General features: G+C 43.1%; 1 protein-coding gene across 2 annotated transcripts in view; it reads left to right on the top strand.

The window, feature by feature from the left end:
- MCM4 (minichromosome maintenance complex component 4) overlaps positions 1–20047 on the top strand; it is a 314512-nt gene that overhangs the window by 40908 nt on the left and 253557 nt on the right. For both annotated transcript variants that reach the window (XM_044065228.1, XM_044065227.1), the window contains exon 4: positions 6966–7129. In XM_044065228.1, coding sequence (XP_043921163.1) covers positions 6966–7129 — 164 coding nt within the window. The remainder of the gene's footprint in view (positions 1–6965; positions 7130–20047) is intronic.

Here is a 20047-nt window from a genome sequence, read left to right as displayed (position 1 = left end):
CTCCTAATTACACCTAATGCCTACCACCCCTTTCTTAGCTTTGGGATTCTACCCATATGTAAGGACTGCAGCTGTATGCACGATGAACATAGTACAGTTTTGTACCTACCATAAATGTAGATGTTCGAGTGCTAATACAGCTGCAGTCCAGGTTTCCCTCCCTCCTTCCCCTCTAGGGGTATTCTTTTATGGTGTATTTGCTTGCAACTACTGTTTTTTGATTATATTGCATTGCATTATTACCTAATTTTATGTATTGCCTTCCTTCTGGGGGCACCTGATATCTGGGGCAAGAAAAACTGAAGAAAATGGCGTCGGCTGGTTCTTTTATACCCCCTGTCGCACTGACGTCAGAGAAGAAGCGACGACAACCGATGCCGGACCTAGACTTTGGAATTCGGCCGACCGAGGACCCGCCTAACTGCAGGAGAACCCATATGTGAGGACTGCAGCTGTATCAGCACGCGAACATCTACATTTATGGTAGGTACAAAACTGTACTTTATCCTGCTGGCAGGCTACCCGCAGTCTGTCAGAATTCCAAAGTCTAGGTCTAGCGTTGGTTGCTGTCGCCTCTTCCCTGACGTCGGTGCGCCAGGGGTATAAAAGATGTAGCAAACACCATTTTCTTCAGTCTTTCTTGCCATACAGTGCCCGAAGCAAAAGCAGTTGGCAAATGCTGGTTGGCTGACTCCTGAGATTTTCAAATACGAATTTCAGAACCAAAGTCTTCATTAAAGCCAAGTACCCCGTTGGGGAAGCTTTTTTCTTGCTCCAGACCGATGTCAGAAAAAGTTAACAATTGTATTTCATGTGGGAAGCAAATACCTCAAGTATTTTCACTCTTACTGTATTGCTTGCCTAGGCCCTGATCACAACGTTGCTAGCTGTCTATTTTGTGCTAGATTTAACCAATGCACTATCAAGCATCTATTCGATTTTGCATTTCATTATTTTGGCCAAAGATTTAATTATATAATGCCGTCGGACCAGCCAACAACCGGAGTCTACAAAAAACGCAAGGACAAGGAAAAGGATGGGCATCAGAGGTCCAAAACTGACAACGAAGCCTCTGCCAGGCCAGTCGCCGGTTCTCAGTGAGGTGCTTTCGCATGCCCCTGGCGCCTGCTACCTCGGAGCCACAGGCTGCTTCCGACTCCCACGTGGAGCCGACTGGGCCTCTGGATACTCTAGGTATTGGACACTCGGAAATTATCCCCTCAGATGGGTCTGGAACCACTGAGCAGGCATTGGCTTCTGAGTGTGTTTTCAGACCTACACAACTATATATTAAGCCATCTTCAGCTTCAAAGACCGACTAAAGCAGCCCTAAAGACAAACAAGTACAGCATTCTCCTACTCGGATTTCCATGCCTAAAAAACAGATGCTCAAAATGGCCGAAGACCTAATTACTCTGATCAGGGGCTCCCATCCCCCTCCTGATAAGAGGCCTAGGCAAGAGACAGAGAATGATTCTTCAGATCAGGTTTCTATTTCCTCTGATTCCTCCCCTGAACAGGATTACTCCATGCTTCCCAATGAGGATTCTGATGCTGAAGAATCCATTCCTTCAGCCTCTCCTCCTGAGGATTATTCTTTTGGGGAAACCCTGCATACCATGAGGGAGCATTTCCACTGGGAGAGCCAAGATTATTCTGAATCTAAGAAAAGGCTCAGAGACTTTTTGCTTCTTCCTTGGCACAGACCCCTTGCTATTCCACCTGTTCTAGACATTGTAGATGTATTTTCAGAGTCCGGCCTGTCCCCTGACTCTTTACCCCCTGCACTTGCTAAGCCAGACAGATATTATAGGGTCCTGGATTCTCATAAATTCCTGTATAAAAACCCCGCTGCTGACCCAGAAACTATATCTCAGGGTCCCAAGGGGGTTAAAGCTTCCACTGCAAATAACCCTGTCCCCCTCTGATAGGGATTCTAGGGCTCTAGACAGATGGGGGGGGGGGAGTCTACACTTCTGCTACCCTGGCTGTAAGGGCTTTAAAATTGTCAGTTTCATATGCTTAAATATCAGCAATACTTAATGTCACTGCTTAAACAAAAATTGACAAACACTGAATGTTCAGAGAACAAGGAATTGCAGGATTTATTGCATGCAGCTGAACAAGTGGGGAAAGCATACTTTGCAATGTGGTTATGATTCACTGGAGGCCTCTTGCAGGCCGCAGTTACAGGTTCTGTTATTAGAAGGCAAGCTTGGTTAAAGGAACAGAATCTGCCTGATCATGTTAAAGCAAAATTATTAGATGCACCATTACAGCGCGATACTTTGTTTGGTACTGAAGCAGAAGGAGTGTTGAAAAAAATGGAGGATAAAGCAAAATCCATGCAGTCAAGGATTTCTTACAGGTACAGCCACCCAGGTTTAGCAGAAATTGGCCTTCTAAACCTTGGTCCTTTCCAGTGTCAGACAGACCACAAAGAGGCAGATACAGGTGTCCCAGAGGCAGATCTCAGCCACAAGCCTCATACAGGCCTAAACAATGGGGTGCTCCTACCTCCAAAGGTGGAGAAGACAAATCACAACCTTACAGGAAACAGTCCCAATGACTTTCCTCTACCAGATCCAAGCACTTATCTTTTGGCAGCCCCCTTAGGGGGTAAACTAGCACTTTTTTCATCAAATTGGCAAATGGTTACCCAAGACAAATGGGTCCTGAACAGTGTCCCTAGGCTACAGGTTCCATTTTCACACCCTACCAAGGTCAAAGGGTATGCCAGACCTGCCACACAATCAATGGGCAGAGGCACAAAAACAAATTGCAGCCCTCATGGATATGAGGGCCATTCAGCAAGTACCACTACAAGAACAGGGGCAAGGATTTTACTCCAGACTTTTAGTACCCAGAAAGGACAAAACCTGGAGACCAATACTGGACCTGTCAATTTTAAATAAGTTTCTGGAAGTTCTAAAATTCAAGATATTGACTCTACAGCAGCTACTGCCCATGCTGGGCAAGAAGACTTGGCTCGTAACTTTAAACCTAAAAGAGGCATACCTGCATGTCCCAATTAGACAATCTTGCAGAAGATACCTCAGATTCATAGCTGGCTCAATGCATTACCAATTCTCTGCACTGCCCTTTGGCTTATCTACTGTGCCCAGGGTCTTCACAAAATGCCTGGCACCAGTAATTGCGTTTTGCAGACAAAAAGGAATTCAAATATATCCCTACTTGGATGACTGCCTAATTCAAGCAGAGAACAGACATTCTTCTGAAGCATCTGGCATTTGTAAAAAGATTACTAATTGGCCTAGGGTACACAGTAAACGAAAAATCAAAACTAGTGCCCTCTCGAGAGATAATATTCCTGGGTGCAAGCTTAACTACATCTGCCCAGATGGCTTATCTCACGCCAGACAAAAGCATCTGACTACTTACTTCAAGGAATTGGCAACAAAAACCCAGTTATCTGCAAGGAAAATCCTGCAGGCCTTTGGTTTCATGGCATCTTGCATTCTACTAATTCCATATGCCAGACTGCATATGAGGAAACTACAATGGTACCTAAAAAGTGTTTGGACTCAGCATTGCCACAGCCTGGAGACAGTAATTGCACTCATTCCCTGCCTGCAATAGGAGTTTCGATGGTGGGCAGAAGCTTGTCACCACAACAAGGGTCTGCCATTCAGTTTACCCACAGCCAGACAGACACTGACAATGGATGCATCAGATTATGCCTGGGAGGCCCATATGGCAGGAAAATGTATTCAGGGCACATGACCTGCAAACCAGATGCATCTTCACATCAATCAAAAAGAGATGCTAGCTGTTCAAAATGCCCTGATGGCTTTCAAGGACCTGCTTCGTCCAGGACAGTTACTGATAAAGACAGACAACACTGCGGTCATGTGGTACATAAACAAACAGGGAGGTACACATTCCTACTCCCTCTGCAGATGAGCAATGACCTTATGGGACACAGCATTGGCTTTTCAAATTCACATGCAAGCACAATTCCTGCCAGGAAAAACAAATACTCTGGCAGATGAACTAAGCAGAAACCTCATGGATCCCCACGAATGGAAACTGGATCCACAAGTCTTCAGCATGATAAGGAAATGGGGATGCTCAGACATAGATCTATTTGCCTCCCCTTACAACTGCCAATTACAGAGATTTTGCACAAGGATTTATCACAAGCACACATGGAAAGTGGACGCCCTATCCTTCAGCTGGAAAAATCTAACAGTATATGCTTTTCCCCCACTGCCTCTCCTTCCCAGGGTACTCCTAAAGGTCAGACAAGAGAAGCCAAAAATGATACTGATTGCACCAGACTGGCCATGCCAGCACTGGTACCCAATCCTAATGAGCTTGTCTCCAGATCCAGCATGGATATTGCCTCAAACTTCTCATTTGCTGACGCAACAAAACAATCAGATCCTGCACAGCCAACTCGGGACATTAAATCTAGCAGTATGGCGGATAATGTAGCCATTCAGAACGCTCCTTTCAAAAGCTGTTATGGATGTTCTCTTGGAGGCCAGGAGGCCCAGCACCAGAAAATCTTATGCAGAAAAATGGAAGAGATTCTGTGCTTGGGACAAGGCATTGACACGTGTATACCAAATATCCCTCAGATTTTACAATACCTAACTGAGATGCTGAACAAAGGCCTTTCCTTCTCATCAGTCCAAGATTCATGCCTCTGCCATTTTAGCCCATTACAATACAGAACCACCTATTTTTTCTCATCCTTTTATAAGGCAGTACCTCAGAGGGGCAAAAAACATTAGGCCTCCAAGGAGAGCACCAATTCCGACCTGGGACCTCCATTATGTTTTGGAAAAACTCTCACTGCCTCCTTTCGAGCCAGCATCGACAGCAGATATAAAATTCTTATCCTGGAAAACAGCTCTGCTCATAGCAATAACCTCTGCAAGGCGAGTCTTGGAGTTACAAGCGCTCATGGCTGTGGAACCTTTCATCATTTTTCATCCAGACAGGGTTTCTCTGAGGACAAACACTACATTTATGCCCAAGATGGTGTCCAGTGTGGCCCTTAACCAAACCATTCATTTGCCAACCTTTTATCCTAATCCACAGAACAAGGGTGATAAAATTCTGCATTCTTTGGACATGCACAGGCATTTACGTTTCTACTTGGACAGAACTAAAGCTTTCAGAAAGACTGAGCAACTTTTAGTTTCATATGCTGCAGGATCACAAGGGAAAGGCCATCTCAAAAACAAACTATTTCTAAATGGATAGGCCATTGCATCCGTTTCTGCTATTTTCAACATGGCAAATTGGCACCCAAGGACATTAGGCCTCATTCCACCAGAGCAGCAGCCTTCCTCAGAGGAGTACCAACCAACGATATCTTAGAGGCTGCAACTTGGAGTTCAGTGCACACCTTCACAAAGCACTACCACCTACCTCTATACTCTAAGTCCAGAGCAGGCTTTGCCACTGCAGTTCTGCAGGACCTCATAGCCTCTCCTAATCCTATTTAGCCCAGCCACCCTACCTCAGCTTTGGGATTCAACCCAAGAGTAATGACTGCAACAGTGAAACACGATGAACATAGTACAGTTGTGTACTTACCATAAATGTAGATATTAGAGTGTGTTCACTGTTGCAGTCCAGGGTACCCACCCACCATCCCCCTCTTCTTTGCTGGGACTTGTCTGCACTTCTCTATCCTATACAACCTTTTTGGTGTATTTGCTTGTAGATGAAGAAAATGTAATTTTTGTGCATGCATTTTTATTGGCATATTTTTCAGCCTACCAGTTTGGGGGCACCTGACATCTGGGGCAAGAAAAACTGAAGAAAATGGCGTCTGCTGCATCTTTTATACCCCTGGCGCACTGACGTCAGGGAAGAGGTGACAGCAACCGACGCCGGACCTAGACTTTGGAATTCTGGCTGACTGCGGGTAGCCTGCCAGCAGGATAACCCAAGAGTAATGACTGCAACAATGAATACACTCTAACATCTACATTTATAGTAGGTACACAACTGTACTTTCTGCTTACTAGATCTTGCTGTGTATATATGCTAGTGTATATAAAGTAGATTCCAAATTATTTTTGTAAAGTATGCCTGTTTGTAGGCAGCTAGGTGTATGTCCCCCCTCCCCACTGTTTGCTAGCTCCACATAATAGATTGTTTTGCCTATATGTTGACTGCGAGGATCCCTGCACTTTTTGTCCCAGATTTTATGGCCAGTACACCTTTGGACTTCAGTTCTTCTTGGAACTATTACCAGTAGCTCCCCTTTTGGAGCTTCCCTGAAACAGTCCATGTTTGGTATAATCTATCAAATATGTGCATATACAGGCATCCTTTGATAAATGTACTTTCATGACCCCCCCCCCCCATTTTTCTATTGTACAGTGGCCTTGTGCTACTCGATCCTTCTAAAATGTATGCACTATGGATGACTATTGTTGGAGCTCCTAGAGGGTATATTTCTAGGACCTGGGTGGCGTGCATTTGTCTCCTTAGTTTTTGCTGCAGAGCGTAGTGTATAGAATGTGCTTCTACACATGCCTACCTAATAAACCCTTCTGCTGTCCCCCTGCCTTTAACTTTGTGGGCTGTAGGAGGCCATCCACACTTGCATTGAGTTGCACCCCCATGGGTGGAAGGACTTGCACTGCCCCCTCCTCACTCCTGAACCTGAGCTATTGGTAGTTTTGACGCCATTTATGTGCCAGTGAATTAGTGATGTCCTTTTTGAAGTAGAGCTGCTGTGCAGTGTTTAAATTTGAAGTCCTACATTGCTGTTGTCCCTTTTTACTACACTTCTTTCTCATTTGGCTGTGAAGCTTTAGTGTGTGCGGAACTTTTCTGATGCTTTAAAATTCGAGATACTGAATAGTTTTTCACAAAGAGGACAGGTGACTGCACTGTCTGCTATTTATTTGCATCTTGAGCATGAACTTTATGTAACTTATGAGACTGAAGGTCACTTTTTTTTTCTTCTTTCACAGCGGTTCTTAGTGAATTGGATATCAGCTCACCTTTGACATATGGAACTCCTAGTTCTAGAGTTGAAGGAACCCCACGTAGTGGAGTACGTGGAACTCCTGCCAGACAGCGACCTGATTTAGGCTCTGCACGTAAGCTGCACCAGGTGGACTTAAATTCTGATCAGGTATGTCAGTTTTTAACACCATAAATGTTATTAAAGCCAGTGATCTGTGTCTTGAGTTTTCTCACAAGTTTATCACTTCATAGCTGAGACTACAGTGTGTATATGCCTTCGAGTGGAGACTACAATAAGACTAGTGTTTGATATGGTATTTTGGTTATATTTGGGGTATGTGGACCTTTAGAGCTTTTGGAAGGTAAAAATATATTAATGGATGTGTAAGTTCCTTAAAGGAAACTAAACTGACAGTTGAGAGCCTTAGCCCTCTATTGTTAAGTCGCTCCATGTAACCAAGGGTACAGGGTCTAATTCCCTCCACCTTCCTTTGCCTTCTGTGCGATTCTGAGCAGTTCACTTCAGTAGGCAGGCAATGCTCCTGGGTTGCTTCTGAAAAGGACCAATTCTGTTTGATGGGCTTAAAGCCAACTTTTTTTGTACATTTCTTACCTAGTTCCATGTTTTTCCTCGAGCAGTGCAGAAGATAGATGCTGCAAACTGCTTCCTGTGGGTACAGAATTTTTCTCTCTACCTTTATTTGCCTAATGTGCGGCTTTGAGCAAGTTACTTAACCAAGCACTGCTTTAGAGTTCAGTTGGGGAAAATGGGCTAGGCTTCTCAATGGTTTCCTTAACTGCATGCTAAGTTATTAAAAAAAAAAAAAAAAAAAAAAAAAACCTCTCATTTTGCTTCGGTGTATACAGCCACTGCTTTGCTCAGACTTGTAGAGCCATTGCTGCCCCTTATGTCTTTAGAACTCTGTGCATAAACTGGCTTCTGGTTTGATGCAGTTTTTTTTTTTTTTTTTTGGGGGGGGGGGGCAACTTGCTGTTTTTGTTACCTGCTGGTATCCAGATCACACTCTCTGCTAATCTCACTCTGTGCTCGCACAGAGAAATGAATTGGTAGGTATTACTTTTATATTTTTATTGGGGTTTGTCTGCAAGGTTTACCTTGGTCTCTTACTTGTAGTCTTGTTAGCACAACACTTGTGTGCCTCTCTGGTATAGTTGATTATTTATTGCCCCCCCCCCCAAAAAAAAAACTTGGAGGTTGTGGTAAGTTTTGGCACTCCCCTGGCATCAGACAGGCTTGGGCTAGTTGTGGCACATGCAGAAGCCTTGCCTTTCTGTCAGCTGATTACTAGAGTATGTTAGATTTTGAATACAGCTGTCTTGTAGCTTTTTTACTGAACTTTGGTATTGTGTGTCTACAGTTAATATTGCAACAAAGATGTCATGCCACCACAAATCTGGACAGTTGAGGAGGTATTCCTGATTTCATGACTGAGTTATTTATTTATTTATTTTTCCCTTTTATTGGATTTTGTCCTGCTGTGCCTTCATGCTCCGCTTTTACAATCTTAAATCATCTTTCCCCTTTCCAAGAACGGTCTTTTCATAAGCTTATTTTTTATTAGAATGTCTGTTACCTTAGCAGCATACATGGTTAATGGACCTCTATGTTATGGGCTCTGCTAATTTGGCTCAAATCAAACATCTTTCAAGCCTGTAAACGTCACTTCCTGAACAACTTAAACTCTTGTCTTCCTAGCCTAGTACCAACCTATGAACCCTATCGGCCCTGGGGCCTATACAAGCCTAGCCATAACCATTCCCTGGGTATTTCTACTTCCCTGGACCCCTGTCCAGCAGGGCGACTGACTTGATCCCCGGCGGTGAATTTTCCATCCAGTCGTCAAGGTTCCTTCTGAAAAGGGCCAAGGAGGTGCGCTGCTTGACATGTATGGGGAGTTTCTGGGTCAGGAACCTATCCATCCAGCATGTTTTGTTCATTGTGATGACAAGGTTTAGATCCCTGGAGTGTGTGGCTCTGAGGGATTGGGATTTCTTTAACTGGATCATGTCCAACAGCTCAGTGTTTGACATGGCCTTGTTGAGCAGAGATCACCTCTGAGTAGACAATATGCCACAGAGTATAGCTGGAGTTTCTTTTAAGACTGTCAGCATAGGGCATCTGCTTTAGGCCTGTGATTCTTTAGTGAGGTATTTCTGCGGCCTTTCCAGCTGTTGCAGATGTCTTGTGAGGTACATATCAACTGGGGCATTGTACTCTATAATGGGTATATTGATGGATGAGTACAGTGTGACAAAAACCTCCTTTTTTTTCTGGATGAAAAGCCCTTGGTGATGAGGTGTGCCACATAGGATTTCCTGACTGTTGTGGCGATGTGGATATTGAAGGGGAGACCACTGTCCACCTGTGTCTTAAGTCTCATCGCACTTTCAGTGTTTATTGTACTGTCACCTATGTGGTAATTCATGGGTACATGTTTTTTTCCCCAAAGGAGAGCACTGTACATTTCTTGGCATTAAGTTTGAGCCCATGGCCCTGGCATCAAGCTTCTGTTTCTGTAAGGCCCTTTTGTAGAATATCCAAATCATTTGGGGATTCAATAATGGCTCTCTGTTAGCAATCATCTGCGAACTTTGTTAGCCAGAGTCCCTTAGTGTTGGCCTGTACTTCAGAGAAGTAGATGCCATTTTTTCACATTTGTCTTCCACCACCATTTGGACAGCTTAAGTTGTAGAATTACTAGTTAGTCAGATAGGAGCACATTAGGCAGTAGCATGGCTAGGTCAGGGGCAGAGGAGCACATTAGGCAGTAGCATGGCTAGGGCAGGGGCAGAGGAGCACAAGTGCTGGGGGGGGGGAAATCAGCTGGTCTGGGTCTCTAGCATAAATGCAATACAGTTTTCTAAACGCTAGTATTGCATTAGTGTATGGTCCTAGACCTGTAACAACTGTTTTCTACATTGTAACAAGCAGTTTGCTAAGGTTTTAATTTTAATAAAAATGTGTGGAAAGAGTGTTGTGGTAGGGCATAGAATGGCTGGGATAGGAGGGAATGATGTGTGTTGTGCATCTGGAAGCCTTGTTAGAGTACCATTGGAAAGAACGTCTTCATTTCTTAAATGGAAGAGCTCTGGGGGTGGGTGGTGGCTCTAATTGTAATAAGCAGATGGCTACAAAATTACGGTGAAGTGCTTCATGTTGTGTTTGTGTCCCCCCCCCCCCCCCCCATCCTCACTTGAAGAGGCAGGGTGCTGGTTGAGCCAGCAACACTTCTGACATTTAAGATCCTATTGGTTGTGCATCTTAAATTTGGAGGACTTGAGAGGTTTTTCAAACATCAGCTTCTTAAAGTACTGCACTACTCTGTCTTCATTACACCTCTTACTGCATGGGGAGCTCAAAATTCACTCGTAAAGAATTGCCACCATGACAACAAATCTGTAGGAAGTATTTGCAATAAAATAACTCCATAGATGGATGGAGCACTACAAACCTGATACCATCAACATGACACAAACCTAGCTAAAACCTCACATTATCGACAAAGAAATGCAGCTTCCTGGAAATATACTAAGACTTGCTAATCTAAAAAAAAAAATGTAATTTGTATCATCTTCCAGCCAACTAGAACTTCACCTCTCCCGTTATCCATTCCTCCCTTTAAGTCAGCCAAGATGCTAATTTTAACTTGGCTTTAAACACCTACTCATAACTCCTTTAGTTATCTGCACAGTTTAACCCAAACTAATGTTCTTATTGGAGAAGACATCCTCGATTTTCACTTAATACTGCAGTAGATATCCGTATTCATTGGTCTAAATGATTACAGATATTTCTGGTAAAATTCCACTAGCCTAATTATAGGATTTCCTAAAAAGAAGCCCTTAACATTAACTACTTTAGGTTTTCACAGCTGATGACTGACCCTATATGCTTCGACAAAACCATTGGGAAACTACAATATTTATAGCCTAGATTCTTAAACATGACCGCTAGCATTCTCTTAAGAACACTAAATGAATTGACCACCACCAATTTGTATTTCATATATGCAGGTAAACCAGAAACTGAAGAGACTTCTACCACTAGGTTCAAATAATAAATAAAAGCTACATTCATTATCCTTTTTCATTCTAAACAAATGGTTTCCCGTAAAAATCTTTCTCTTAAATGAGGCTGTCTGTACCATTCACACATTCCTAATTATACTGTTTCCTTTTATCTACAGAAAAGACTGACAAAAACACTACTCTTTGGATGTCAACTGAAATTTAATTAATGACCAACCGAGAGAGAGCATGGTAACAGTAGGAAGCCTCCCAAACTGTACAGTCGAGCCGGTCTGCAGTATACTCTGAAACCTATTCAAAACTGTTTACTGTTTGTTAACCGGTTCAGTGGACTAGACCAAGGACCCTAGTCATCCATGACCTGGGATTACTAAATCAGGTGAACAGTTCTACTTCCACAAACTACTGCACTTGTACCACTCCAAAACCAACACCTACCCTAGTCCCCAGTGAACCTGACATTTAATAAGACTTCCAACTTTAATGCTCATTTCGCTGACTAAGGTACATCTGTGACCAAACAGTACAATAACACTCGCATCAACAATCTTCATTCATTCAGGTTTCTTTTAATAGTGCATTCTTCTTTTTAAAAAGACTGCTGCAAAAACCTAAGCCCACATCCCCTGCACCAGACATCCTTCCTCATGAATATCTAAATAGCCTTTAAAATGTTAGTTTATTCACTTGCTGTATTAACAGCTACATTGCTGACCAGTGTTATAAACTTCTAGAAAGTCCTATTCCACTAATCCATAAAGGTGAATCCAAAGCAACCTTTCACACCTATAGACTTGCTAGCTTGGAACCTCTTACTAGGATAATTTAAGTGTACTGAAAGCTCTCCTACTGTCATTCCTAAACAGTGTGTTTGTGTAATATGCATGTGTGCGTAATATGCGTGTATATGTAAAGATCTTAACTTTTACCATGTTTTTGGACGTGTCAAAGTATTTTGATACTGTATCCCATCCATTCCTCCAGTGTTTGTGTGACATGCATCTGAGTAGCACCACTTAAACTGGCTTAAGAGCTATTGGCATTGGCTTTCCTACGTGGATCTAGACTTGGTCCAAGTCTGTTCTCCTAAGATGCTTGCTATCCAGCATATTGGATTAATGAGGCATTGGGAGATGATTCTGCTCTAATTTGTTCCATCTTCTTTAAACCAGATACTGTATCGCATGGAAGAACTATCAGAAATTATTGGAGTGGCTTTAAACATTGTAGTTTCTGTTTTAAATTCAAATAAAACTGTTACTCTACCTGCCAGAGGCTAGTCACCATGCTTGTCTGTCACAAACTGCACTTCGTGAGACGCACACACTGCATTATTTCCATAAGAAACAAATTCAGACGTTATGCACATCAAAGCCTAATCTAATGAAGACGGCACAGCTTGACACTGCTCTGGCACCAATTCTCCTTATAGTTTAATACTTCTCCATACAAACTAATATTCCTAAAGCACACTTCTGTTTTACATTGCCAGATTTGTTGATGAACTTGCTGTAACAATACCTGTCAATTTGCAGACATCAAAAAGCAGGACAAAGGCCATTGAAAAGTAAGCACATCTAGCCTAAAATCTGGGCATATTCATTATCCTAAAATTTGAGCACCTGGTAGCGCATAGCTTTCCTCTTCCAGTAGCAATGTGGGATACTACGCATAACAAGTTTAAAAAAAAAAAAAAAAATACACAAGTAACAACTGGAAGATAGAAGCACATTATCAAAGAATGTAAACCTTAATGAGGTATTGCTAAATTCCGCCACACAGTTTACTTTTGATCCCTAAAAATTAGGGAGATGTGAGGTGTCTCCTAAATTTCAGTGACACTATTATGTTCGCGTAGTATGCTTTTCTGTGTACTAGATGGCTTCAACAATTGTGTGTAATTGAGGAGGGAATTAGAATATTGTCTTGGGTATATAAAGTCTAAAAATGGGGATATATGCCAAAACAGGTACATCACTTAATGGGGGTAAGTAGACCTGAAGATGGGTACATTTTTTAAAAAACTGGGACTGTTGGTAGGTCTGGTCATCACAACTCTCTGTGATGCACATTAGGCAGTGCTGCCTCATCTTCACATTATTAAAAAAAAAAAAAAAAAAAAAACAGCTGTACGCACAATTCTTTATACATGAAACAAATGCCCATCTGTAATGTTTATAGCCAATAAATCTACAGTTAATGGAAACCAGTGCTCACAACCTCCAAACGTACAAGTTACCAAGTCACAATCTGCACAAAAACTCTTACGGTGTCTGTGGAACACAATACTCCTAGTCATCAGAAATTAACAAAAAAAAAAAGGGCAAATTATCAAAAAATTAAAAACTGGATGTTCTCATGTACATCTACTTGCATTTACTTCTTTTGTCCCAGTTCTCTCCCTTTTATTAGTCACTCTTTTTTCACACTGTTTCTCTCTTCACGGTCATTTATCTGTTTGTTTTCCTTGTGTATCTACCATATTTGATCTCCCATCACTCCTTTCCTCACTTACTTTCCTGCATATGAATGTTTAGTGGAGCTTTACTTTTCCCAAGCCTCCACTGAAAATAGTCTTGCTCCTTTGCATTATTCCAGTTAATAAATGTGCCATAATAAAAATATATTGCTCTTGAACTTGTCTTTGGAAAATGAAAAGTGGTAGTACTTTGCGGGTTGTTTAGAAGTAATGCAGATTTTTTTTTCAATTGTGGGATTTGCTGTCTTCAAAGCTTATTCCAGAATTGCCGTGTTGGACATTGCCTATTTTCAAAGGAGAAAATCCCCAGGAATCTCATGTTACATCTATATTTCTTGTAGCATCACTAATAATAAGCAAACTGTGTTTGAAGACCTTGAATTAAAGTATGTTTCCTAGATGCTTTTCTATCCTTTGCTATCAACAGTTAACCCAACTGGTTTCGAGCATGTTCATTCACATTGGGTAAGAGGCCTACAAAACTGTCTTGCTAGAAGATGCGAACATTGGTTGGCATACTCTTGATACCACCTTCCCTGCCCAAAGCATCAATTTGTTTGGGTTTACTCTGCTAGTTACTACCCCTACAACACATGACAAACATAACCGCACAACACTTGACCAGATCTTATCTAGCGACCCCCCCCCCCCCATCTCTACCATAACCCTAGAACACTTCCCGATGCCTTGGGTGATCATTTTCCCATCAGTATACAGAGATGTACTCCCTGGCTAAGTAAGTCACATGTACATGAATTTTGCTGTAAGCTCACTAACTTCAACCCCACCATTCTCAGTGATGGACTCTTTCTCTTAATTGGTCTAACCTACACTCACTCCCTCTTAATGGTGCTGTAGTCTAATTCAGTTGCTTCTTTCTTGTCATAATCTACTCACTAACACCCCCTTGCAAAATAAAAATAAAATGCCCCCTGGCTCAGTAAAGATGTATTCCTACTCATACACAAGAGACTCCGCCTGGAAAACATGGCAAACAACCAAATCCCCCACACACCGGCAGTTTATTTAATGAAGTAAGAAATCACACCAAAAAATATAATAAAGCATTCTACCTCAAGGCACAATCCACTCCTCAATCCAACCCCAAAAACCTCTAGATAAATATCAACTCCATCTTTCACCCTGGTAAACCTCAAACTCCCAGCCTTCTCCTAACCTTAGACAAAGATAATGCCTCTCTCTCTCCTTACCCAGTTTTTTATTGATACCATTAGAAATCTAACAAATCCCAACCACAACGCACCCCCCCCCCCCAAAAAAAAATTACCTCAAACCACAATGCACATTTTTCTCTCAGCCTCATCTCAACCTCCTACATAAACCCTGGCCTCCCTTTGCTGCTAGTTTGAAAAAGTGTGTGTGTGTGTGTGTGTGTGTGTGTGTGTGTGTGTGTGTGTGTGTGTGTGTGTGTGTGTGTACCAAGGGATTACCTTTAGTTGATTAACTTTAGCTGTAATGCCTGGGAGAGTAATAATTGTCAAACGTTTTGGCTAGGCAAAAGTAAGATTTGTGTACAGACTTGCCATTGACCTTGACCATGGCCACTGGGACTTTCACCTTAAGTCTGGTTAAGCAGGCAATATCTACACTATGCTAACCCAGACTGGTCTGTGTAGAGGGACTTTAGGTTTCCAGCATCTACGTGTCAAGTTTATAGTTGTGTTTTGCATCTCGGGTGAGACGTGAGCATTATGGGTGTATAGTTGTCAGGATCAATGGTGAGCCTCCATTGTGTAGGGAGATCACTTCACTTTTTCAAACTTATCCACTTGTGTTTTTGTATCTGTGGCTTGAACACATTGTGGAGCAGGTTTTTAAGGTGGTGGTTAATATTGGAAGGAAGCACCCCAGCTCTTTCAGACCCACAATATTTTTCATTGGGGGAGAGCTTTTGGGTGGAGGGCTGATAAGGGGTTAAACATGTGTAGGTTACTTGGTGATGGTGGGAGGTGTTTTGAATTTTGTCTGCTAATAGGTTAGCTGAGTGAAAGGCAGAGTGAAGTACAACAGTTTGGTATCAACTTGGAGCAGTGCTGGAGTTATTCCTAAGGTTCCTTTTAGACTTGATCCTCTGATAGAGGAGGCAGTTTTGAAATTTTAGTTGGCTTTAGAAATTTGTTTTTCCTAAGCTTTGACATTTTATAGTTTCCTGGTAAACTGAAAACCTCTCACTTCTCTCATGATGTTCTTCATCTCACATTGCTGCAGTCCTTACACTTGGGTAGTCCGCTGTCCTCAGTCGGCCCGAATATCAAAGTATTAGGCTGACGTCGGTCAAGGCGCTTAAGACTGACATCAGGACGTCAGGGTACAAATGCGCATGACCGACGTCATATCCTCAGTCTTTTTTGCCGCATGGTCCGATGCAGAAGCAGCGTTGCAAGTGCCGTTCGGCGTTCTGAAATTTTTCGAATTCGGAGTTTCAGACAGAGTCAAAGTTGGCTAAGTACCCCGTTGGGGAATATTTTAGTTTTTTCTTGCCTCAGTGGTTTACCGGATGTCAGGAAAAGTGAATAACTGTATTTCTTGTGGGAAACAGATACCGCATAGAGATTATCATACTTTGTGTATTCCTTGTTTGGGGCCTGAGCACGACGTTGTTGGGTGTCGCTTTTGTGCTAGGTTCAATAAGCGCACTATTAAGCGAAGGTTAGATTGTGCCAGGTTGGTCTTTGGGAAGCGGTGCAATTATAAGATGCCGTCGGACACTCCGCCCGCTTCTTCGAAGAAGCGCAAAGACAACGCAGCTAAACCCAGGCAAGAAGAGTCGTCCGTACCGGACGCCGGTTCTTTAGAGGCGTCAGTGGAACCGGTGGTTCCGACGGAGGCTTCTCTGGAGTCCCAGGGGGAAACTTTGTTATTGCAGGATGTGGCCTCTCAGGAGGCAGGTCAGGCTGAAGGGGCTTCTGAGGTTACTGTACTCCCCTCCCTTCCTAGGATGGTTAGGCCCTCTCCTTCTGTTTCTAAGGCTTCTCCCAGAGGCAGGCCAGGTTTTAGCTTCTGTTGGTGTCACTCCTAGTTCTTCAGGATCTGTGCCCAAGAAGCACATGCTTAAAATGGCAGAAGATTTAATTACTTTGATTAAAGGTTCTTTGCCCCCTCCAGATAAGAGGCCTAGGGTGGAACCAGAGTTGGGGAGTTTTGAGCAGGCTTCAGATGTTTCAGAGTCTTCGGCTGAAGACTTGCAGGAGTATTCTCCTTATTCTGATTCTGATGCAGATGATTCTACCCCTTCTGCTTCTCCTCCAGAGGATTTTTCTTTTTCAGAGACTCTTCATTCCATGAGGGAACATTTTAAGTGGGAAGGTCAGGACTTCTCTGATTCCAGGAAAAGGCTTAGGGAGTTTTTGCTTTTACCCCAGCATAGGCCTTTGGCTATACCTCCTGTTCTGGATGTTGTGGAAGATGTGTTTGCGGAGGCTTCACTTAATCCTGATTCTTTGCCTCCTGCTCCTGTTAAACCGGATAGGTATTATAGGGTGCCTGAGGCTCATAAATATCTTTATAAGAGTCCTAGGGCGGACCCAGAAACTGTTAGTCAGGGACCTAAGGGTGTCAAGGCCTCTGTTGTAAAAAATCCGGTTCCTCCTGATAAAGAAGCCAGAGCTTTGGATAGATGGGGAAAGAAAGTCTATACTTCTTCCACCTTAGCTATGAGGGCTTTGAATTGCCAGTTTCACATGTTGAAATATCAGAACTATCTTCTTTCTCAGCTGAAGTCTAAGGTAGATGCTCTGGCGGAAGGCATTGAGTGTAAGGAATTACAAGATTTAGTACATGTCTCTGAACAGGTGGGTAAGCATTCTTTACAATGTGGTTTTGATGCTGTACAGGCCTCGTCTAGGGTGGCTGCCACTGGGTCAGTTCTTCGCAGGCACGCCTGACTGAGGGATCAGAATTTATCTGAACATGTTAAGACAAGGATTTTGGATGCTCCTTTACAGTCTGATGTGTTGTTTGGTTCACCTGTTGAGTCAGTCTTGAAGAAAATGGAAGACAAGGCTAAGTCTATGCAGACTGTTAAAGCTTTTTTGCAAGTCCAGCCTCCCAAGTTTAGTAGGAATTGGCCTGCTAAGGGGTGGACATACCCTTCTTATGATTCACAGTCTAGGGGTAGATCTAGACGTGGTAGGGGCAGAGCTCAGAGCTCCTTCAGACCTAGAACAGGGAGTTCTCCTGCACAATCTTCAGGTGAGGGCAGGGGCCAGTCCTTTCGTAAACAGGCCCAATGACCTACCTTTTCAGCTGCCAGATCCCTCTTGCCTGGCAGCACCTTTGGGAGGAAGGTTGGCACTCTTCAGGGAAAATTGGAGTTTGATTACCCAAGACAGATGGGTATTGGATATCATTCACCAAGGTTACAGGTTTTATTTCCATACCTTGCCTCCTTTCAAAGGCATGCCGGACGTTCCTCCTCAGCAAAGACTAGAGGCTCACAAGCAAATTTCTCTGCTGCTCCAAATAGGGGCCATACAACCGGTCCCTCTGCCAGAAGTGGGCCTAGGATTTTATTCTCGCCTGTTCCTAGTACCAAAGAAGGGGAACACGTGGAGACCAATTTTGGATTTATCTCTCCTCAACACTTATCTGAACATTCCCAAGTTCAAAATGTTGACGTTACAACAGCTTTTACCTCTGCTGGGCAAAGATCACTGGATGGTGACTCTGGATCTCAAGGAGGCTTACCTTCATGTTCCTATCGGGCTAAGTTGCAGGAAGTATCTGCGTTTTCGAGCTGGGACTTCTCATTATCAGTTCTCTGCTTTGCCCTTTGGCTTATCTACTGCGCCCAGAGTGTTCACGAAGGTTCTGGCTCCAGTGATAGCTTTCTTCAGGCTAAGAGGAATACAGATCTATCCTTATTTGGACGATTGCCTGATTCTGGCCCAAGGAAAGGACTAACTTCTTCATCATTTGCAATATGTGATAGCAGTGCTAAGATGCCTGGGGTATTCTGTGAACGAAAAAGTCCAGTCTAGTACCCTCTCAGGACATGTGCTTTCTGGGTGTGAGACTGAATACAGCATCCCAGATGGCCTTTTTGACCCTGGACAAACAAAAGAATCTTTCTCTACTTCCATCAATTGTCTCATCAGTCCAGGCTGACTGCAAGGACAGTCCTTCAAGCCTTGGGGTTCATGGCATCTTGTATTCTGGTGCTTCCCAATGCCAAACTGCATATGAGGAAGCTACAATGGTATCTCAAAAATGTATGGACACAGCACTGCCAAGATATGGACACTGTCATTCAAATAATACCTTGCATTCAAAAGGAATTTTTGTGGTGGGCTCAGGAATGTCACCTAAACAAGGGACTCTCTGTGACCCGGCCAGAGGCGAGTCAGATTCTAACGACAGATGCCTCAGACAAAGCTTGGGGAGCTCATCTAAATGGAAAGTGGGTACAAGACACGTGGCCTGCCAGACTTCAACATCTACATATCAACTTGAAGGAGATGTTAGCAGTCCAATTTGCATTAATAGCTTTCAAGGATTTACTTCTTCCAGGGCAGGTGTTGATTCTAACAGACAACACAACTGTCATGTGGTACATCAACAAGCAAGGGGGAACACATTCTTATCCTCTATGCAGACAAGCAATGATTTTGTGGGAGACTGCTCTCAGTTTACAGCTAAATCTTCAGGCAAGGTTTCTGCCGGAGCACAGAACTCCTTAGCAGATGTGTTGAGCAGGCAAATTATGGATCCCCACGAGTGGAAATTGGATCCTCATGTATTTCAGAAATTGACAGTGTTATGGGGAACTCCAGACATAGATCTGTTCGCTTCTCCACTAAACTACCAGTTGCCAAAGTTTTGCACAAAAAGGTTTCATCCCACAGCTTGGAAAGTGGATGCTCTTTCATTCAATTGGAACAATCTTCATGTGTATGCCTTTCCACCTCTGCCTCTCCTCCCAAAGGTACTCCTGAAGGTCAGACAGGACAAGCCAAAGATGATTTTAATAGCACCAGATTGGCCTCGACAGCACTGGTACCCATTACTGAGAAGTCTGGTACGGGAGCCTCCATGGCCTTTGCCTTCGATTCCACACCTGCTGTCTCAGGAGAACAGTCATTTACTCAATGTCAAACTTCACTCTCTTCACCTGACAGCCTGGCATATTCTATTTTAAACCCTGGAGGGTCTCAGCTTCCACAGCAAGTTTTGAATGTTATTTTGGAGGCCAGAAGGCCTAGTACAAGGAAAGTGTACGCAGATAAATGGAAGAGATTTTTATTTTGGAGTACAGCAAAGGAATTTGACGTTTCTAAGCCTAATTTAAGTGTGGCTCTTCAATATCTTACTGAGTTACTGGACAAAGGTTTGTCCTTCTCTTCTATTAAGGTTCATGCTGCAGCAATTTCTGCTCACTATGACTGTGACCCACCATTGTTTTCTCATCCTTTGTTTAAGCAATTCCTTAGAGGGGCAAAGAATATAAGACCCCACGGAGCTCCTACTCCTGCTTGGGATCTCAATTTTGTGTTGGAGAAACTCACTCTACAACCTTTTGAGCCTGCAGCTACTGCTGAG

The sequence above is a fragment of the Protopterus annectens genome, chromosome 3.part0 (genome assembly GCF_019279795.1).
Source record: "Protopterus annectens isolate FY-2018-M chromosome 3.part0, PAN1.0, whole genome shotgun sequence".
NCBI classification, from domain to species: Eukaryota; Metazoa; Chordata; order Ceratodontiformes; family Protopteridae; genus Protopterus; species Protopterus annectens.
This window is presented reverse-complemented; position numbering and strand designations above follow the sequence as displayed.